This window comes from Lampetra fluviatilis, chromosome 60 (genome assembly GCF_964198595.1).
Source record: "Lampetra fluviatilis chromosome 60, kcLamFluv1.1, whole genome shotgun sequence".
Classification (NCBI taxonomy): Eukaryota; Metazoa; Chordata; class Hyperoartia; order Petromyzontiformes; family Petromyzontidae; genus Lampetra; species Lampetra fluviatilis.
In genome coordinates, this window is record NC_136334.1 from 7,908,825 (window position 1) to 7,931,568 (window position 22,744).

Sequence of the window (22,744 nt, forward strand, 5' to 3'; positions counted from 1 at the left end):
TGTTAGCGAGCACCTATGAAGGCCGGAACGGCACGCGAGGGGGTGGGTGGCCAGCACCACGCCCGGCCGCCTTTGTCTCCCCAGTGACGATGTTTACTACACACCGCAACAGGTACTCATTTGAGGCTGAGTCGACCTAGGGGAGGTCCAGGACCGGTTCAGATAATCGCCACCGGTGTTGGCCGTGAGCGGGAATCGCCAGATTCGTAGCGCAGCGTGGCGCTAACCGTTGCACCACCGCTCCCCACACACACACACACACAGACACACACACACAGACACACACACATAGACACGCACGCACAGACACACACAGACACACACACACATACACGCACACGCAGACACACGCACAGACACACACACAGACACGCACACAGAAACACACACACGTGCACACACAGACACACACACGTGCACACACAGACACACACACAGACACGCACACAGAAACACACATACGTGCACACACACACAGACACACACACAGACACGCACACAGAAACACACACACGTGCACACACAGACACACACACAGACACGCACACATACACACGCACACAAGAACAATGACAATTCGTCACGAGCAGCAAAGCGCCAGCAGCAACAAGCCCAGCCCTGCAGCTCGTCGTTTCCTTCCTCGTGGGGTGGTGCTTGGTGGGTGACTGGCCATCAACCCCCTTCTCAAAGTCCCTCCGTGCGCCCACGCCGCTCCCAGTCAGTGTGGTTCTAACTCAGCAGTGGCAGCAGCGGAGAGGTCCTCCAACAGCCCCGGACGGGAGCTGCACCTCCACAAATCGCTCGCCGAGATCTCTTGCGGCGTGGGGTTGTCGAACAGGAAAAGTTGCCTCTAAGAGTTTTGTTTATTTCATTGTTTTTTTTTATTTCGCCCGCAAGGAGGAATGCTCGGCATACCTGCGCGGATCGTGGCCCGCCTCTAAACTCCCACTCCTCGCGTGAGATTCATTTCGTGTTCATCTCCGTGTCTCTGCGGTTACGAAGATCTCTGACAAGGTAAAGTAATGTGTGTGCGCGTGTGTTTTTGTTTTACATTTTTATATTAATTCGTGAAGGCATCGATGCATTGTTAGCTCTGCCCGTCCGTCCGTCCGCCTGTGCGTCAATCTGTCTGCAGCGGTGTCATTCACTCACCAACTGTCTGGTGATTAGGAAACAGTGGCTTTTGCAACTATGGATGTACCGTATGCTGAACTTCGTTTGCACCGTACGTAGCCAACGGCGCTAATCGGAGGTGCGGGGGAAGGCCACAACAAAAAGCAGCTCTAGAGGAATTAGTTTGTCGAAGCTCGATGATGATGATTTACAAGTGCCCAGCTCCTGTGGCTTCCTAATGTCGTAAGGAAGAGAGCGTTCCAGACGGCCGCAGAAGCAGCATCTGAAGAATTGCTGCTGCTGCTGCTGCTGCTTCAGGACTTGATGCTTAAGCAGTCTCAACAATAATGGGTGACGTTTCGGGCACTGGCCCTTCGCGTGCACGTGCGATGAAGAAGGACAACTGCAGCCACGTATCACTGACGGATGCGTTTAAGACGTCGTTGTTATTAGGATTATTATTTAATGTTACTAACAAAGACCCGTGCATGAGTTGACTTTGGTAGGCGGTTTAAAGATCGTTGTGCAACTCAAGCCAAGCAGCGCTAGTTCGACTTCTCGGACTTGTTACAATGAAAACAATCACGGAGAAAATGAGAACCAGTCAAATACTCTGAACGCGCGATGTTGATTCTAAACGTGGAGGTTGGGGAAAACTGGAGGACCCGGAGACAAATCCGCACGACCCTGGAGAGAGAGAGACACGCAACCTCCAAATATACAGCAGCAGGCATCGTCAGGGTCGGTATGGAACCCACGACCTCCTGTAGACCAGGCGAGGTAGTTAGCATCTCACCACCGCAGCGGTCTCCAACTCCTATTATCCCCTCGGTTTCTCCACTGGTCTCTCTGCAGTCTGGGTGCTATGAAGAAGGGACATTTCCCGAAACGTCGTATGTTATATCATCGTATTATTTTGAGGCCACGCACAGCGATGTGAATGACGAACGCGTTGGGTTTGTTCAACGCGTGATCAACCAATTGCGTTGTCTTTGCGTGCTAATTGTCCCTGGAGTTGTATGTGTGTCTCTATATATTTGTGTGCACATTGAACCTCTCCCGCACCGAACGTAGCGAGCCGTGCTAAGCGGAGTTCTGCATCACGGCATAACAACCACAGGGTAGCAGCCGTCGTAGTTTTGTCTCGGACTAGCACTGCGATGGTCAAGTTGTACTTTGCGGGTATCCACTCGAGAACTCAAGACTCGAGCTGAAGGCGCTTGCACCTCCGATCAGCACGGTAGGGCCACTACGTACGGTGCGAAGGAAGTCCAACAAACATACAGCAGTACCTTTACCTCTCTCGTGTCTCTCTCTCTCTGGGCGCGCCACGGTGGTGAGATGTTAACTACCTCGCCTGGTCTACAGAGGGTCGTGGGTTCAATCCCGACCCTGACGATACCTGCTGTATATTTGGAGTTTGCGTGTCTCTCTCCCCGTGGTGAGATGTTAACTACCTCGCCTGGTCTACTGGAGGTCGTGGGTTCAATCCCGACCCTGACGATGCCTGCTGTATATTTGGAGTTTGCGTCTCTCTCTCTCTGTGGTCGTGTGGATTTTTCTCCGGGTCCTCTGGTTTTATCCCTCCACATTTAGACTCAACATCGCGACTTGAGATAGTTTGTCTACTGCTATAGATCCCCACGTGATAAGCCAGTTGATTGAGCCATTGTTTGTGGTAACCAGGTCGCTTCTGACAAAGAGCCGAGTGGTTCAGTGGGCTTTACCTGGTAAAATAAAAACAATTGTTTCAATCGTAAAAATAGTTTCGCTTAATAGTTTACACCGTGTGGGGCGAGCGGCTGATGATAATTCAATTAAAAAATATATATATATTTTCGGATGACCAGTTTGTAAATAGGCGCGTGCACAGTCACTTGTGAATAGTTGGTTTGAATAGTTGGCTGTGAATAGTTAGTTGGTTCTGAACACTTGATTGTGAATAGTCGGCTGTGAATAGTTAGTTGTGCATAGTTGGTTCTGCGCAGTTGATTGTTGCTGTTGAGTGCCCCGTACGGGGGCGTGAATGTTGCCACGCGTGGCCTCAACGTCGATGTGCAAGAGTCCATCTATGTGTGTGTGTGCTAGTGTAACATATGTTGTTATAAAGCGGCCCTACATTTAAAAAGCACAAATGTTAAAATACATACAAAATTTACTTGCACAGTAAAGTAATTGTATTTTTTCATTTGTGCTATACAGCCGGATAATACGACACATCGCTAACCTTAAACACCCAGTCGTTCATACAAGTTGAAGGCGGTATAGTACTATAGTAATAGAGCAAGTGCAGAATCACTGAACCGGAATTGATCGCTTGAAAAGCATTTAGCGCGGGGACCCTTGAAAGTGCGGGGCCCGTAGACACATGTGTAGTAGCTACATGTTTAGTAGCTACTAGATATGTAGTAGCTACTACATGTGTAGTAGTAACTACTACATGTGTAGTAGCTACTACATGTGTAGTCGCTACTACTACACGTGTAGTAGCTACTACCACATATCTACGTGTGTAGTAGCTGCATATCTAGTAGTAGCTACTACACACGTGTGGCTACTTTTGCTACTGGGATAATCCGACACTGGCTGTGTGCACGCGCTCAGGGGCGGCCTGCAACAATCAGCCGCCTTTGTGTAAACAGAGAACCTTGGAGCGCTGGTTGGTGGAATGTCTCAGATGAGGTTGGCCACCACGGCTCAACTCTGCTTTGCGTCAGCCCGGCATGAAGAGCCACTCTCTCGCGGGCTGCAATTGACGGCAATTATCGCCGGTAACCACCCCGCACGTGCCGTCACGCGGCTTTCTGTGACAAAGCGGGTGCCAATTGACCCCCGGCACCTTTAGATTCACACGAACGGTAATTTTGGGTTTATCATCATCATCATCATCTATTTCTTCATCGGCATTATTATAGGGCAGCGTTCGGTAATGGTCCGCTTTAATCCCCAAAACCTTTTTGTCGGGAAATGTTTTCTGTGGGTCATGGAATGCTCAAAAGCAACAAAAAGAACCCTTTTGACTGTCTGCTAACCGCGCGTTTAGTTTATCTTTCGACTTATGTATACATTTATCTTAAATGTTAGACTCGATCAATGAATTGGTCAAACACCCGAAAAAATTACAGAACCATTCCTGGGGAAAAAAGCATCGTGATACTTTTGGCTTCGCTTGGTGGGAGAGTTTCTGCAATGTCATTCTCTCTCCGCGATACGATATTAATCTAAGCGATATTAATCTAAACTATTTTAATCTAAAATATATTAATCTCAACTATATTAATCTAAACTATTTTAATCTCAACTATAATAATCTAAGCGATATTAAGCTTAACAATTTTAAGCTTAGCGATATTAATCTAAACGATATTAGTCTAAGAAATATCAATATAAGCAATATTAATCTAAGCAATATTAATTTAAGCGATATTAATCGAAGCGATATTAATCTAAACGATATCAATCTAAGCAATGCAAATCGAAGCGATATTAACTTGAGCGATATTGAAATGACCGGTAGATGCACCACCAGCTGTACCCCCCTACTGTGCCAGGCTAGGTGCAGGAGGTCTCGGGACAGACCCAGCAAGTGCCATGGGTTGGCTGACTGAGATGACTGGCAGATGCACCACCAGCTGTACCTACACATACATACACATACATTTATAATCACTTAAACGTCAAATTTTGTTTTAAAGCTTTCGTGACTGCAGGGATTCATATTCTTTGTCCTTTCGGTAAAGTCACGTAGAAGGGAAATAATAAAATAAAATAAATAGAAAACACTTGTGATGGGTCGCTTCTGCAAAAAAGATTGAGCTGCACAGCCCATTGGGGGCCTTACGCCTGGCAAAAATAAACATCGTTAAATAGTGATAACAGTTAATGAACGCCTGAGTCTGATGCATGAAGGTTGAACCTCTTTCAGCACCATGCATAGCCAACCGCGCTCGTCGGAGTGGTGAAATCGGCTTTACTTGGTAAAATAAAAATGTAGTTCACTAAAAAAACACATTGCGATGCGCTTACCTCTCCTTTACTTTGCAACTACTTTTGTGTTTTTTTAAAAACTGTTTGTTGGTGTTACTTTCTGACTCGTCCCTGGCCTGAACATCTGTGAAAAACGAGCTTTATAGCTCATCGGATTCCTCCTGCCGTATAAATACACAGTCTGACTAATCGGTAACAGCTATAACAGTTTGTTTAAATCTCACAAACATTTAGCCAGGATTTTTTTTTATTTCATGTCTGTTTTCTTGTTCTTGTTGTTGTTGGTAGCTAAACAAGCGGCGACAATTACGATCTAAGCCATTCAATGCCGTTCACACAAAAAAACCGGGCGACGCCGATGACCACGTGACGTGGCATCGCCCGAGTGCGACGATCCACACATTCTGTGACGCATGAAGCACGTGATCATCATTATCGTGATATAATAATTGTTATTAGATCGTTCGTAGCCCAGAGCCACTTTTCCACTTTTGAGAAAAGAAGTGTTGAGATGTGAGCGAGGCCTTGGCTGCAAAGAGCTCGTGACTGACGTCTAAATTACAGCAGACAGCAAACGTCTCCACGTGACATCCACCAGCCCTCGGCTGTCACATCACACACGCGGTCAGCCAAGACAAAGATCCCCCGTGTAGCCTTTAACAGACTGCTGGGGCAAGTGCTGTTGGCGAGTCGCACCTGTGAAGGTCGGACACCGGCACACGAGGGGGTGGGTGGCCAGTCACACACACACACACAGTCACACACACACACACACAGTCACACACACACAGTCACACACACAGTCACACAAGACAAAGATCCCCTGTATAGCCTTAACAGACTGTAGGGGCAAGTGCTGTTAGCGAGCACCTATGAAGGCCGGAACGGTACACGAGGGGGTGGGTGGCCAGCACCACGCCCGACCGCCTTTGTCTCCCCAGTGGCGATGTTTACACACCGCACCGGGTACTCATTTCAGGCTGAGTCGACCTAGGGGAGGCCCAGGACCGGTTCAGATAATCGTCACTGGCGGTGTTGGCCGTGAGCGGGAATCGAACCCTAGTCGCCAGGTTCATAGCGCAGCGCGCTAACCACTACACACAGTCACACACACACACAGTCACACACACACAGTCACACACACAGTCACACACACAGTAAATCTGTGCACAGTGTCGAGGTGTGATCCCCTAACTGCAGAGTTCACCTTCACGAGTATTTCTCACAAGTTCATCTATTTTCCTTCCTGCGGGAGAAACACAATTACAGAATCCAGTCAAAGGGCCGCGTCGCGACAATCATTTACCTTTGAGCTTAAATTTAGTGGCTTTCTTGAACGGGAACAATGCACAATGCTGCGTCAAATTCAATCAGTGCTGACGGAGGGTCATTGTGTGGGAATTATGGCTGTGGTTGTTATTGTTATTGATCATGGGCATGTCTGTGACACGGTGTGGGACGCTGGGGAGCGGTGGCGTAGCGGTTAGCGCGCTGCGCTATGAACTTGGCGACCCGGGTTCGATTCCCGCTCACGGCTAACACCAGTGACGATTATCTGAACCGGTACTGGGCCTCCCCTAGGTCGACTCAGCCTTAAATGAGTACCTGGTGCGGTGTGTAAACATCGCCACTGGGGAGACAAAGGCGGTCGGGCGTGGTGCTGGCCACCCACCCCCTCGTTCGTGTACCGTTCCGGCCTTCATAGGTGCTCGCTAACAGCACTTGCCCCTACAGTCTGTTAAGGCTACACGGGGGATCTTTGACACTGCACGCCGTGGGTGGAGCGGTCTGGTAGCGGTCAGCGCTACTAACTAGGCCACCCGAGTTCGATTCCCGCTCACGGCCACCAACACAAAGTGACGATTATATTATCTTACCCGGTCGTGGGCCTCCCCTAGGTCGACTCAGCCTCAAATGAGTACCTGGTGCTGTGTGTAGTAAACATCGCGGTCCGGGAGACAAAGGTGCCGTGCCGGCCTTCATAGATACTGCTACTCGCTACTAACAGCACTTGCCCCAACCTACCCACACACCTATCCATTCACCAGTCCACTTACCAACCCACCCTTATCCACCCACCCACGGATTAACCAAGCCACCCACCTACATACTGACCAACGTAGCCACCCACCTACTTGCATATCTGTCCATCTCGACACCCACCCACCCACCTTCACGTCTGTCACCTCACCCACCTCCAACATTCAACACGCAACCATCAACACATGCCGACCGAGTGTCGGATTAAGCTAGTGCGGGGCCTGTAGCACGATGTTATAAAGGGGCCCTAAATAAAATAAAAAAAACACGTAAATATTCAAAACACAAATATTTAACTTGCATTGTAAAGTAATTGTATTTTTTCATTTGCTATACAGCCAGATAATACGACAAATCGCCAACCTTAAACACCCAGTCGTTCGTAAAAGTTGAAGGCGGTATAGTACTATAGTAATATAGCAAGTGCAGAATCACTGAACCGGAATTGATGGCTTGAAAGCATTTAGCGCGGGGCCCTTGAAAGTGCGGGGCCTGTAGCTACTACACATGTGTAGTAGCTACTGCACATGTAGTACCACATATGTAGTAGCTACTACATATGTAGCTACTACATATCTACATACGTAGCTACTGCACATATTAATTCCGGTTCAGTGATTCTGCACTTGCTCTATTACTATAGTACTATACTGCCTTCAACTTTTACGAACTACACATGTAGTAGCTTCCATGTAGTAGTAGCTACTACACGTGTAGTAGCTACTACTACATATGTAGTTATTACACATGTAGCTACTACACATCAATTCCGGTTTAGTGATTCTGCACTTGCTCTATTACTATAGTACTATACTGCCTTCAACTTTTACGAACTACACATGTAGTAGCTACCATGTAGTATAGTAGCTACTACACGTGTAGTAGCTACTACTACACGTGTAGTAGCTACTACACGTGCAGCCACTTTTGCTGCTGGGATAATCTGGCACTGTGCCCACCTGCCCAGGTCACCTCCCACGACTCGCACAGACGCGGCTCCCTGCTCGGATTAGCACCGCGCCCGCGACCCACTCCACGGTGGCTTGCCCCGCCACCTTGGGGGCGATGCGCCAATAAAGAGGAATGGACGGATGGGATGGGTGGATGGGGCAGGGTGGGTGGATGGGATGGGTGGATGGGTGGATGGGGCAGGGTGGATGGGTAGATGGGATGGGTGGATGGGGCAGGGTGGGTGGATGTGATGGGGGGATGGGTGGATGGGGCAGGGTGGGTGGATGGGATGGGGGGATGGGTGGATGGGGCAGGGTGGGTGGATGGGATGGGGGGATGGGTGGATGGGGCAGGGTGGGTGGATGGGGTGGGTGGATGGGATGGGGCAGGGTGGGTGGATGGGGCAGGGTGGGTGCATGGGGCAGGGTGGGGCGGCTCTCGCTCCTTCTCACTCCGCGGAGACGGACGGCTGCAGAGCGCGCGGTGTTGTCACAACACACACGGGGAGGGAGGGGGGAGGGGCTGGAATTGTTGGGGCTTAGTCCAAGTAAATCTCCCCCCCCCTCTCGCTCTCCATCTCCCCCTCCCACCCTCCCCCGTCCCTCCCCTCCCCTCCCTCCCATCCTCGCTCCCTCCCACCCTCCCTCCCCCCTCCCACCCTCCCTCCCATCCTCGCTCCCTCCCTCTCTCCTTTTTTTGTACGATCAGAGGAAACAAGAAGATGCTCGGTGTAGTCGGCACTTTGCTTCGTTCATCATTTCGATTTTTTTTGTTTTTTTTCAATGCTTTGCTTTATGTGCCCCCCCCCCGCCTCCTGTTTAAATGACATATTTCTCTTTCTCGACTCCAGGGAGAGCGATGGCAGCAGCCCGAGGACTCCGCCTCGTGTCCCTCTGCCTCGCCACGCTGCTCTGCTGCCACGCCAGCCCCACGGAACTACGGCTCCAGGTTCGATTCTAAGCACGGGCGCCCCCCCCCCACTCCCCCCACACCGACTATCACGGTCCGCTACGTACGACGTTGAACCAAGTTCCACGCACATGCATCAGCATCAGAAATGTTATGACTATTACTCTTTCACGATGTCTAATTTGCCAGATAAGGGCCACTGAGGTATTCGCTTATTTATCAGAAGCGACCTGGCCACAAATGAGAGTTTGAACGAAGTGGCCCATCATTTGAACATTTAAAGCGACAAAATAATCAAAACAACGTCAATGCACGTTTTTAAATGTGGAGAGAAAAACCGGAGGACCCGGAGAAAAAACATCCACGCGACCACGGGGAGAGAGAGACACACAAACTCCAAATATACAGCAGCAGGCGTCAAGGGTTGGGATCGGACCCACGACCTCCCACATACCAGGCGAGGTAGTTAACATCTCACCACTGTGGTGCCCTGGATAGCCCATTGAGCTCAGAGTCTCTTTTTTGAAGGGTGATTCGGCTGCCAGGCAACATGAAATCATTCCACAATTTACAGATTTAAAAAAACAAGTGACAAATAATAATAGCAATTTGGTTGTAAAATCACTTTCACGCTCAGACTTTAGTGATTTTAACCGTAGAGTCGGTTTAAACGAGGAGAGAGATGGCAGCAGAATGGAGATGCCAAGAAACAAACCGGGTGGGTTCCAAAAACTTTTGGGGCAGCAGCAGCTACATGAAAAAAACTGATCATCCAAATTACGTGCGAAATCTGGGGAAATGTCAACAGGCAATCCGACGTGCATCGCAGATTTTATTTGGATTGCCCAACGGTAATCAATAGGCCAGATGAGGTACGTTTAGACTCCACTCGCACAGCCCACCCCATGCAATGCCTGGATTAGAACCCAGCGGCTGGGTCAGTGGTGGTCTGGCGCCTCTCAACCCCCCCGCCGGCCCTCCCCCTCGCCTCGCCCTCGCCAGGTGCTGGAGGAGCAGCCGCCCGGCTCCGTGCTGGGCAGCCTGGCCCAGGCCCTGGGGCTGACGCCACGAGAGCTTCGCGACCGCGGGTTCCGGCTGCTGCCACCGCCGGGCCCCGGCGGCGCCGCCTCCTCCTCGCCGCGCCTCCTGGTGCGCCTGCGCGAGGCCACGGGCGAGCTCGTGTCGCTGGGCCGCCTCGACCGCGAGGCACTCTGCCCCGCCGCGGCCGCCCAAGTCGCCCCGCCGCCGCCGCCGCCACCGGCGTCTCTCTCCGCCGGCGCGGCGGCGGCCGCCATCGGAGGCCCTGACGCCGCCGGCCGGGTAGAGCCGGCGGCGTGCTCCGTGGTGCTCGACGCCGTGCTGGAGAGGCCGCGGCGCTCGGCGGTGCGCGTGGTGCTCGACATCCTGGACGTGAACGACAACGCGCCGCGTTTCGATGCTGGCTCGCGGCGCGACGACGGCGACGATGGTGACGACGACGACGGCGAAGAAGAAGAAGAAGGCTGCGCCCGCGTCGCCGTGTCCGAGTCGGCGCGGCCCGGGACGCGCTTCGCGCTGCCCGCGGCCCACGACGCTGACGCGGGGCCCAACGCGCGCCTGCGCTACGCCCTCAACGCCAGCGCCAGCGACGCCTTCTATCTGAGGGTGTCTCGCGGCGACGACGACGACGGCGGAGACGGCGACGACGACGATGGCGGAGACGACGGAGAGAGAGGGGGAGGAGGAGGAGGGTTCCCCGAGCTGGTGCTGCGCAGGCCGCTGGACCGCGAGCGGCAGGCCGAGCACCGGCTGCGCCTCACGGCCACGGACGGCGGCTCCCCGGCGCAGGTGGGCGTGTGCGGCGTGGTGGTGCGCGTGCTGGACGCCAACGACAACGCGCCGGCCTTCGAGCGGCCGCACTACCGCGTCGAGGTGAGGCACCGCTCGCTGACCGTGACCCCATGTCCCCTATCTCTGACCCCGTGACCCCTATCTCTGACCCCATGACCCCTATCTCTGACCCCATGAGCCCTATCTCTGACCCCATGAGCTCTATCTCTGACCCCATGACCCCTATCTCTGACCCCATGACCCCTATCTCTGACCCCTGTGCGCGGGAAGCGGCGGCGCGGCAGAGACCCAAGTCCGATTCCCGATCGCCGGCCACCACCGGCACCGGTGACGATTCGCTGAACCGATCCGTGGGCCTCCCCTGGGGCGGTGTGTCGTAAAACATCGCCACCAGGGAGGCCACCCAGTCGTGTTGCTGCCGTGCCGGCCTTCATAAAGGGGCTGCCGCTCGCGGGCAGGAGGGGGTGGGGACAGCAGAGGCATTGTACAGTGGGCGGGGGGGGCGGGCAGCGTCACAGAAAGCGGCCGCGTGCCGGCAGGCGGCACGTCGGAGAGCCGGCGTCGCGACATCTCGACGCTGGGGCGCGCCGCGGTCTCCATTCTCATTTTGCCTTCGACTCTTGCGGCTCACCAACCCCCCTCCCTCCCCTCCCTCTCTTTCTTGTTTATCTGTTGTTTCATCTCACTGATCTATATCTCTCCTCTCCAGGTCTCTCCCCCATCTCTCTCCCTCTTATCTCCGGTGCATCGCACTGATCTCTATCTAGGCCCCTCGAGGTCTCTCTCTCTCTCTCATCTCTCTCGTACGCTGTTTATCTATCGCTTCATCCCACTCATCCGTACGCTGCTTGCGTCGCAGCCGAGCCTCATCTCTCGGTGTGGCCGTGGCCCGGCGGGCCACTCCCAGGGTCAGACGAAGGCTCGCAAGGCAGCTTAGCAAACTTGGCAGGAATCCGTCGCGGAGATGCGGCCGTTCTGCCGCTAGGCAATGCGCGGGACCGACCTAAAGCCTGAGATGGATTCCTGGTTCGGCACGGCATGGGGGGGAGGCCTTCAGCCAGCAACGGATTGACCAAACGACTGCAAACGGGTTCGTAATTCTTTTGTTCGGTTGGGTCTGATCGCCGCGGAGCGAGCAAACAGTAGCGCGCGTGCGTGCGTGTGTCTCGTAACACTCATTCGCAAATCCACGACAGCGAAGTTGTCGCGTGATGAAGAAAAATGCGGCCGAGCTATCACTGCTTCAGCAGGCAGCAGCAGCAGGCAGAAGCAGCAGGCAGCAGCAAGCAGCAGCAGGCAGCAGCAGGCAGAAGCAGCAGCAAACAGCAGCAGCAGGCAGTAGCAAGCAGCAGCAGGCAGCAGCAGCAGGCAGAAGCAGCAGGCAGCAGCAGCAGGCAGAAGCAGGCAGAAGCAGCAGCAAACAGCAGCAGCAGGCAGTAGCAAGCAGCAGCAGGCAGCAGCAGCAGGCAGCAGCAGCAGGCAGAAGCAGGCAGCAGCAAACAGCAGCAACTGGCAGCAACAGCAGCAGGCAGAAGGAGGTAGCAGCAGGTAGCAGCAGCTCCTCTCGCTCATGCCGCTGGAGCGTCGAACGATCAGGTCCGTGCGGACATCTCGCTGGAAGTTGCAGCCTGCTGCTGCCTGCTGCTGCCTGCTGCTGCCTGCTGCTGCCGTCCAGGGAGTTCCCAGAGTGACGAATTTGTCCTCCAGTCCGGGGACTGCGGAGCGCGCCAGCGTTCCACACTAAATTTCAGAGGGGGGGGGGGGGGCACTTTCGCAGATAAGACATCAGCGGTGCGAGGGGCCGCCGCACGTGTTGTGCATTGTCGGGGTGCCGCACGTCGGGGGCCGCATTACAAAGGTCACCGGGGGCCGCCCAGTGGCCCCGCGGGCCTCGCAATGCAGGAGCACTGCGGTGGGCAGCCATAGCGGGCGCAGCAAGGGTCGCCAAGGGAGGGCCGTAGCGGCCACGTCGCTCAGCTGGCCATCGCGGACCTTGACCTTCTTGCCACTCGCGTCTCGTTCCTCGAAACGTGCGCCGTGCGAATCCGCTCGCGGTGATGACACACACCCCGCACCCCCGACTTCGCCCCAACCATCGGGCGCCGATGATGAATCGCGTGGCCTTCGTCACGATCCTCATTCGGAGATGTGAATCACTCCGCCTACTTCCTAGGTCACGTTCGTTATCTGCAAACAAAACACCACAAATGCGCGCACGAGAGACGGCTTCCTGTCGTGATTAATTACTCTGGCGCTGTGTCACGCCGGGGTAGCCAGCGTCGTTCGGCTTGCGACAACATCATCTGGAATTTATAGCTCAATATTTGTTTTCTCTAACTCGTCACTGGTTAAGGGGGCACGTGACCGGGCGGTGGTAGGTGGTGGTGGCTACACCTGTAGTGATCCAGCGCTCTCAGGCATCAGCAGCAGCAGCGATGGTTGGTGCATCACGCACAGATGCCGTGTCATCGATTAGCACGGTCGGCTACGCACGGTGCGAAAGAAGTTCGTGAAGTTGTGGCACGACTCGGTTTTGCGCGGTGGAAAAAAACGACTCCCCTAGCCGTGCCGAGCCTCGGCGCGGTTGCACGCGTCCCGGTTGAGCCTCGCGGAAATCCGTGGGGCTCGATACGATGCCGGCGATTGACGGTCGCCCTCCTGTACCCCCCCCCCCCCCCTCCGTGTCGTCCCAGGTGCGGGAGGGCGCGCCGCTGGGCACCGAGGTGGCGCGCGTGCGCGCAATCGACCCGGACGAGGGCACCAACGGGCGCGTGGCGTACGCGCTGAGCCGGCACGCGGGCGAGCGCGCGCGCCGCCTCTTCTCCGTCGAGCCGCTCTCGGGCGTCGTGCGGCTTGCGGCGCCACTGGACCGCGAGCGGCGCGCCGTCGAGGAGCTGTACGTGGAGGCGCGCGACATGGGCCCGGACGGCGTGGCGGCGCACTGCAAGGTGACGGTCGCCGTGCTGGACGACAATGACAACGCGCCGGAGATATTCGTCTCGGCGCCGACCGACGGCGGCGGAGCCGGAGCCGGCGCGCCGTCTTCTCCGGCGGTCGTCACCGTCGGGGAGTCGCGCCCGTCCGGCTCGTTCGTGGCGTTCGTGCGCGTGGCGGACGGCGACGCGGGCGACAACGGGCGGGTGGAGTGCGTCCTGCGGGGCGCGGGGCCCTTCGCGCTGCGGCCGTCCTTCGAGAACGGCTTCGCGCTCGTCACGAGCGACGCCCTCGACCGCGAGCGCGCCGGCCGCTTCAACGTGACGGTGGTGGCGCGCGACGCCGGGCGCCCGCCGCTGGAGTCCTCCAAGGAGATCGCGGTGATCGTCGCCGACGAGAACGACAACGCGCCGCGGTTCGGCGCGCCGTCGTACCGCGCGTCCCTGTCGGAGAACAACGCGGCCAACGCGCCGATCCTCGCCGTGTCGGCCCGCGACCCCGACGAGGGCGAGAACGGCCGCGTGAGCTACTCGATCGGCGCGGGCGAGGCCGGCGGGCTGCCCGCGGCGGCGCTGGTGTCGGTGGACGAGCGGAGCGGCGAGGTGCGGGCACTGCGCCCCTTCGACCACGAGAGGCTGCAGTCGCTGAGCTTCGAGGTGGTGGCGCGGGACCACGGCTCGCCGGCGCTCAGCGCCACGGCCACCGTTGCCGTGGACGTGCTGGACCGCAACGACAACGCGCCCGCCGTCTCCCGGCCGCGTCTCCGGCGCGGCAACGCGACGGTGTACGCGCTGTGGAGCACGCCCGCCGAGGCGCAGCTCGCCAGGATCCAGGCCGTGGACGAAGACCCCGGCGACAACGGGAAGCTCGCCTTCCGGCTGCTGCGCGGCAACGACGGGGGCCTGTTCCGGCTCGACGGGGACACGGGCGAGCTGGCGACGACGCGCGACTTCGCGGAGGGCGACCGCGCCAGCCACGAGCTGCTGGTGGAGGTGAGGGACCACGGCAAGCCGTCGCTGTCGTCACTCGCCACCATCCACGTCGTGCTCACTGACATCATCCCCGCGCACTACCACCGGGACGGCGGCGATGACGGCGACGACGACGACGACGGCGGCCTCTTCATGGGGCTGCCGCTCATCCTCATCGTGGCGCTCGCGGCCGTCTGCTCGGTGCTGCTCATCACCATGGTGGTGGTGGCCGTCGTGTGCAAGCGCGAGAACAAGGAGATGCGCACCTACAACTGCCGCGCCGCCGAGACCACGTACTGCCGGAAGCCCGAGAAGAACGGCGGCGGAGCCGGTGGCGGCGAGGCGGAGCGCGGCCTCCCCTCGTCGTCCGAGCCGGGCGGCGTCGGCGCCCCGCCGCCCGACGTCATGCTGGGCCTCGGGGCCAGGGCCTCGCTCGAGCGGCTGTCCCGCCTGCTGGCCGAGACGTCGGGTGGGAGGGGGGGAGGCTCGCAGGTCGACATCGCGCGGGAGCACGCCTGGATGGCCGACGAGACGGAGTCGCTGCCGGCGTGCTACCCGGCGCTCGGAGGGGCGGCCCGCGGGTCGATGCGGACCTTCCGCTGCTGGGACGAGGCCACGAGCGCCGCGGCGGCGGCCGCTGGCGCTGCGGCGCGGTACGGCTCGCCGGTGAGAGATACGGTGAGAGATACGGTGAGAGATACGGGGTGAGAGAGACGTGGTGAGAGAAAGGGGGTGAGAGAGAGACGGTGAGAAACGGTGAGACAGACGGTGAGAGATACAGGGTGAGAGAGATGGTGAGAGAGACGGTGAGAGAAACGGTGAGAGATACGGGGTGAGAGAGATGGTGAGATAGATACGGTGAGAGATAGGGCGTGAGAGACGGTGAGAGATACGGGGTGAGAGAGACGTGGTGAGAGAGACGGGGTGAGAGATACGGTGAGAGATACGGTGAGAGAGACGGTGAGAGAGACGGGGTGAGAGAGACGGTGAGAGAAATGGGGTGAATTACGGTGAGAGAGAGACGGGGTGAGAGATACGGTGAGAGAGACGGTGAGAGAGATGGGGTGAGAGACGGTGAGAGAGAGACGGGGTGAGAGATACGGTGAGAGAGACGGTGAGAGAGACGGTGAGAGATACGGTGAGAGATACGGTGAGAGAGACGGTGAGAGAGACGGTGAGAGATACGGTGAGAGAGAGATGGGGTGAGAGACGGTGAGAGAGACGGTGAGAGATACGGTGAGAGAGACGGTGAGAGATACGGGGTGAGAGAGATGGTGAGAGAGACGGTGAGAGATACGGTGAGAGAGACGGTGAGAGATACGGGGGAGAGGTAGCACCGAGGTTATGACGACAATGATGATGATGATAGTGATAATGATGGTGGTGATGTTGATGGTGATGATGATGGTGATGATGGTGGTGATGGTATCGTACGTTCAGTGTCAATGTTATCTCCGATTAGCACGGTTGGCTCCGTCCGTTGCGTGGGGGTACAACTTGCTCACGCGTTCGTAGCGGTGATGTGTAGCGATAAACTGTGATGTCACACATTGAGTGACAATATCAACATCGTCCTCATCGTCATCGTTGGACTTTATCAGAATGAAAAGACAACGCCGCCATGTATGCCTTGGTAAGGCGGCGTCGATCATTGACGTATGACAAGGCCGTCATTATCATAGATATTGGGGGGGGGGACACACCGCAACACCAGGTACTCATTTGAAGCTGAGTTGTCCGAGGCGAGGTGGCCGTGAGTTGACCGCTACGCTGCGGTCACAGGGCCACGCGGCCTCCTGACCCTGCGCTGCGGAGGCGGCGGCATTGGCCCCACGATGACCCCTTGACCTTTGCGCCGTGTCCCCGTTGTGTCGCCGCGTGGCCATGACGCCCGCCCGGCTGTCGCCCTGTGTCTGCGTGAGCAGCTGATGCCCAGCAATGAACACCGGCTCAAGTTTCCCACCGACGCTTTCAGGTGATTGCGCCGGAGTTGTATGTGTGTCTCTATATATATTTGTGTGCACGTTCAACCTCTCCACCACCGAACGTAGCGAGCCGTGCTAACCGGAGTTCTGCATCACGGCATAACAACCACGGGGTAGCAGCCGTCGTAGTTTTGTCTCGGACTAGCACTGCGATGGTCAAGTTGTATTTTGCGGGTATCCACTCGAGAACTCAAGACTCGAGCTGGAGGCGCTTGCACCTCCGATCAGCACGGTAGGGCCACTACGTACGGTGCGAAAGAAGTCCAACAAACATACAGCAGTACCTTTACCTCTCTCGTGTCTCTCTCTCTTTCGGGGCGCGCCACGGTGGTGAGATGTTAACTACCTCGCCTGGTCTACAGGAGGTCGTGGGTTCAATCCCGACCCTGACGCCTGCTGCTGTATATTTGGAGTTTGCATCTCTCTCTCTCTCTCCCCGTGGTCGCGTGGATTTTTATCGGGGTCCTCCGGGTTTTCCCTCCACATCTGGAATCAACGTCACCACGCGTTAAGAGTATTTGGCTGCGATAAGTTTCTACGTGATTGGGAGTCGTCATCGTTGTTGTGCCGTCATTTGTGACCGCCAGGTCGCTTCTGAGCAAGAGCTACAGAGCAACTCTGTGGGCCTCGCCTCAATACTTTAGTTCGTAGTCGAGTTTAGATTGCCTGGAACGCATCGACCGCAGCTGCTGCTGATAACAGTGGTGATGATGATGATCTTGACGATTGATGATAATGGTGATAAAGCTGGTGATGTAGATGATGATGAAGGCAATGGTGATGTTGGTGATGGTTGAATATACGGTCGTTCTTTCGGTAAAGTCACGTATGTATATGTGACTTTACTGAAAGAACCAACGAGTATGGATTTGGTCAGTCACGAAAACTTCAAATCAAGATTTTAAAAAACCTCGTGATTCATTTTAAACGGCGGCATCGATCGTGAAAATTGCATCTCACAATCGCCGCTGTGGAACCACAGACCAAGCTGGAAGGCTACGAGGCGATGAGCGTGGGCTATCAACTGCAATGTGGGACCTTTCCTGCCAGTGCTTTATTGCCAGGAAGGGTAAACCCGATTGCTATACCTTGCTCTGCAGTTCTCTACACAGTAAGATGTTTCCAGCCTGTCAGCGAGCATCGTTTATACACGCGGGAGCAAACCGTAGAAGCCCCACGCATGCGAGGAGGCAACGCTCGATCCCATACAGATGGGACAAATGATATGAGACAACGACACTGGCAAAAGAGGTCCCATGTTGTAGCTGCTCACCCCGAGCTCTCAGTGCCCTGATAGTGGCATTGCCCTTGTCCTGTTCGCCTTTTGGCGTCGTTCTCTGGTCTGACGAGGCCCTAAAGAAGGCTGCCGTCCCTGGTGTCGTTGTTGAAGTTGTTGCTACGGTTCGTTTAAGGCAGCTCGTCATCGTCGTCGTCATCGTCGTAGTCGTCGTCGTCATCATCGCGTCCCCCCGTGTCTCGCGAGCCAGGCGCGTGTGCACCGAAGCGGACGGCATCAGCGGCAAGGACAGCGGCCGCGGGAGCGACCCACGGGACAGCGACCCCGGCGACGCGGACAGCGACGCGGAGGGAGCCGCGGCCGGGATCCGCGCGGCGGCGGCGATGCCGCCACCGCCGCCGCCGGTCGCCGCCGCCGACGGCGCCGCCGGAGGGCGCCGCGTGGCACTCGGCGCCGGGCCGCTCTGCTCGTCGCGGCCACTTCGCCCCGGTACGTGCGGTGACAGAAGGCCGAGTGGTGGACCCGGATAATGGGATAACGCTTGAGAGCGGTGGTGGTGGTAGTGGCGGTGGTGGTGGCGGTGGTGGTGGCAGTGGTAGTGGTGGTAGCGGTGGTGGTAGCGGTGGCGGTGGTGGTAGCGGTGGCGGTGGTGGTAGCAGTGGTGGTGGTGGTAGCGGTGGTGGCAGCGGTGGTGGCGGCGGTGGTATCGGTGGTGGTGGTAGCGGTGGTAGCTGCGGCGGTGGCAGCGGTGACGAAAGTGGTGCTAGATGGCGATGCTTATGGAGCTTAGTTAGTTCAACACATCGGCTTTTGCAACCAATTGTAAATGTTGTGGGTTTACTCTCCAACACACCGGCGTGCTGAACCAGTAACGAATTGGCACGTTCTGTTGACGTGACAAACCTTCCTAATTGGCTGTGTCGGGTGGTGTCGGGTTTCATGACACCTTTATTCCTACCCAATCTAACCTCCCAAAAAACTGCGCAACCGATCTGGGCCGAGGCCGTGCTGAGCCAGCGCAGCGCAGCTTGGCAGGCGCCAGCTCCTCCTTCCACTGAGATGGGCCGGCGGGAAACGCGCGATGGCCTCGTACCGGCGCGGTTCGCGTGTGGCAGCAGGGAAAGTCTGTGAGGGAGGCCGCCGGCCTGGGGCGTCCGGGGTCAGCAGCGTCGGCGAGCCGCCAGTGGGACCCGAGGTGGACTCCACGTGACGAGGGTGGTGGCCGAGCGAGGGGGTTTTCGCCAATCTGTCCGTGCGTCTGTCCGTCCGTGCGTTTGTCCACGCGTCTGTGTGTCCGTGCGATGGACTGAACGGACGTTCGTCTGAACGTCTCCTCCTGCGTCTCTCCCCCGGCAGACCTGGCGCGGCGCAAGGCGACCACGCCGACGTGGGAGCTCATGCCGCACCGTGACGCCCGCTGCCTGTGCCCCACGCCGACGCCGCCCAGCGCCTCGGCGGCCGCCACTCCCGGCGGATCTCCCGCCCAGCGCCGTCGCCACCACCACAACCACCACCACGGCCACGCGGCGGAAGCGGACGGCGGCCGGCGGCGCCGCATGGCAATCTCCCACCAAGACGTGTCCGCGTCGAACTCTCGCCACAACAACAACTACCACAACAACAACAACTACTACCAGCAGCAGCAACCGCAAGACGACGAGCTGCCGATCCCGCGCCACCACGCGACGGCGCGCTACCACCACGTGAAGCGCGCCAACTCGGGGCCCCAGCGCCGCTCGCTCGTCAACCCCGCCGTGCCGGAGATGAGCCGCTTCATCGGCGAGTGCATGCAGGCCTACAGCTCGGGCACGCTCGCCGACGGCACGGGCAAGGCCCTCGCGTCCCGGCGCACCTCGTCGTCCTCTTCGTCGTCGTCCTCTTCGTCCGACGAGGAGTGCGGTGGCGGCGGCGAAGACGACGGAAGGGGCGGCCGGAGCGTGAGGTTCCACCGCTGCGGGGTGGCCGCCGGTGTCGACGGAGTGCGGGGGGCGGCCGGAGGCGGCCCGGCGCGCGGGGCGAGGGACGCGCTGGCGCTGTGAGCCGGCTTGCTCGCTCGCTGCTGTTGCGTGGCAATGCCGGCTTGTTGATGTTTGTTGATGTTTGTCGTCGTCGTCGCTTCAATGTGGGACGCTCGGCAATGGCCGCCACGGCTCACGCGTTCACATTTTGTCCAACGTTCAATCCGACGGTGCGGCAACGTTGCCGCGACGATTTCTCCAGCCCGCGCACGCTGGCGTGGGGTTATTTGTTGCTGTTGTTGTTGTTTGTGTGGTTTCGCCGGCCGCGCTCTGCCGATGAGTCTTAAGAGCGGTCGAAAACCTCTCCACGTGATCGTCCGCTGAAGACGAACGCTGCCTCTGTTGAGTGTTGGTCTGGAAGGCCGACTGGCCAATGATGGACTAAACAAAAAGAACGACACTTCCCACGCGGACAGACAGATTTGACGTGCCGGTGATTATTTATTAAACTGTATAATGCGCGGAGTGCTCACTGTTTGTGTGTGTTGTCCTATGGATAGACTGGCACTTGTCATGGGAACGTGGAAAGCTCAACCGCTGGCTCGGGGCCAGTCGAACGAGCGCCTCCTTCAATACCGGGACGTGGAAAACCAATCCCCCCCCCCCTTGTCGTCAGCGCTCACCCAACTCGCGTAAAGCGAAACGCGTCTTGGTTAAAAATGGCTCCGGTGATGTCCACATGACTCACGGTATCCTTGCACGCAATTTGGACGCGGGGAGCGGTGGCGCTGCAATTAGCGCACACCCCCCCCACGCCCGCCGGGCACGGCTGACATTCCCCCTCGAAGCCATCGCCAGACCGACCAGTGTGGTGAAGAATGGTCAAACAAACATACCCCGTGACCGGCACGGGGGAAGGAGGCCCTCATCCAGCAGTGGATCGCCGCAGGTCTGCAATTAAACGTTGTGGTTGCGAACGTAATTGTTGTTAAGTTGTTGTGCGGTTAGCTCAATGTAAGTGGTGCTCGGTGTCTCGGTGTCTCCATACGCGAGCTGCGGTGCCGGCGACGATGCTGGTTTAGTCTTTAAGAATCCGCGCACGGAGTGAGGTTTCACTTATACGCGCAACGTCCAGTTCGAGTTGCAGATGACGATTACACCACCTCGGCGCAACTTTATATAGATCCAGGTCAGCCTCGCCGAGGCTCAAGACTCGTTGTGCAGGAGGGTCCTGCTACACGGGGCAACTTGCTGAAGTTTGGCTTCCGCGTGGTTGGAGATTGGGAGATTCCGGAGAAAGCTAACGCCACGGCGATGGGGATTGCGAGGTTCATCCGTGAGGGGATGGTTCACAAAACCCAGTTGCTGTACTGCCATCATGTGACCTGCTCCTCCTTCAGCAGCAGGCGACACTGGGTTTGGCTCTCCGCTCAAACACGGCTGAAGTCGCACGCCAACCGCGCCTGATGATTGGTGAAACACGGCACCTGTGACGTGGAGAGCGCCGGTTCGCATTAAGGAAGACCATTATCTGAATCGGTTCTGGGCCTCCCCTGGTCGACTCAGCCTAAAATTAGTACCTGGTGCTATGTGCAAAACACCACTAGGGAGACAAAGGCGGCCGGGCGTGGTGTTGGCCACACCACCTCCTCGCATGCCGTGCTGGCCTTCATAGGCGCTCGCTAACAGCACTTGCCCCAACAGCCTGCGCAAGGCTACACAGGGTGAGTGGGGGGGAGATCTTTGTCTTTATTCCACATGATGTCCCGTCACAGGGGAAGTGTTTACCAATCATCGGGAAAGTGCAGTGTGTGTACAACGGCGACGTTTGCCTGAGAACAAAGCTTAGCAAACTTGTAAAGGTGGACGGCGGTGGGTTGGTGAGGATCTGAAGTGTGGACGGGACGGCCTCCTTGACGCAGAGGCGTTCCTTCCACGCTCATTCGCTCATCGTCATAATCATCGTCATCATCGTCGCCGCCGTAGTCGTCGTTGTCATCATTGTCGTCATCGCCGTCATCGTCGCCGTTGTCATCGTCATAATCGTCATCGCCGTTGTAATCGTCATCATCGTTGTCATCGTCATCATCATGGTTGTCACACGAAGTGTCAACAAGTGAACCTGAGGCCTACTGAAGGCTCTTGTAGAAACGTGGTCCATTACCCCGCTCCCCGTTAGCACGACCTGCATTCGCATGGCTGTATAAAGTCAACTTCCCAACCCTAATTTATTACTTATATATTTTTTATATATATCTTCGTATTCTTCGACATCACTTAATCACCTATTTACATTCTCACTGTATTTATACCCCTACTCTCGCACCGATGAAAATATCGCCGTGATTTTAGTTTCGTTTTTTTTGTAACCGCAGCGCGAACGGAGGGCGATTGAATAACCGCGGTGCCTTGAAAGTGAAACAATATAATGGGCAACGTTTCAGGACACGGGCCTACTTCATGGCCAAATGCCGTGCCATTAAAGGCAACTTCACGGGGCTCGACAGCAGCCAGACGAGGGTGGCGGTTTCTTCTCACGAACAAACGCTTCTCGTGCGCCGTGAAGAAGGGCCGTTGACCGAAACGTTGCCTGTTGACATTTTCTGTTTTGTGTCGAGTTTCGTGTTGTGTTTGGGCACCACCACGTGACTGGACCGCTTTTGCAGGCTGGGCATGCCACTCAATAAAGTGAGCCTCTTGGTCACGCTGATTGACTCCGTCAGTGCGATTGATTCTGCCCCCTGCGACTGTGTTTGCTGATCTCAGTGCCGCATTATCCCAGCGGCAAAAGTGGCTACAAATGTAGCTAAGGGCCCCGCGCTAAATGTT

The 22,744-nt window shown here is 56.7% G+C and overlaps 1 protein-coding gene across 1 annotated transcript; it reads left to right on the plus strand.

The window, feature by feature from the left end:
• The first annotated feature begins 650 nt into the window (after positions 1-650).
• Positions 651-22,619, plus strand: LOC144950995 (protocadherin gamma-A4-like). Its single transcript, XM_078881205.1, has 7 exons — positions 651-1,014; positions 8,942-9,039; positions 10,003-10,911; positions 13,524-15,413; positions 16,661-16,710; positions 18,208-18,446; positions 19,314-22,619. The coding sequence occupies exons 2-7, from the start codon at positions 8,950-8,952 to the stop codon at positions 19,994-19,996; spliced, it is 3,861 nt and encodes a 1,286-aa protein (XP_078737331.1). The 5' UTR covers positions 651-1,014; positions 8,942-8,949; the 3' UTR covers positions 19,997-22,619.
• The last annotated feature ends 125 nt before the right edge of the window (positions 22,620-22,744 follow it).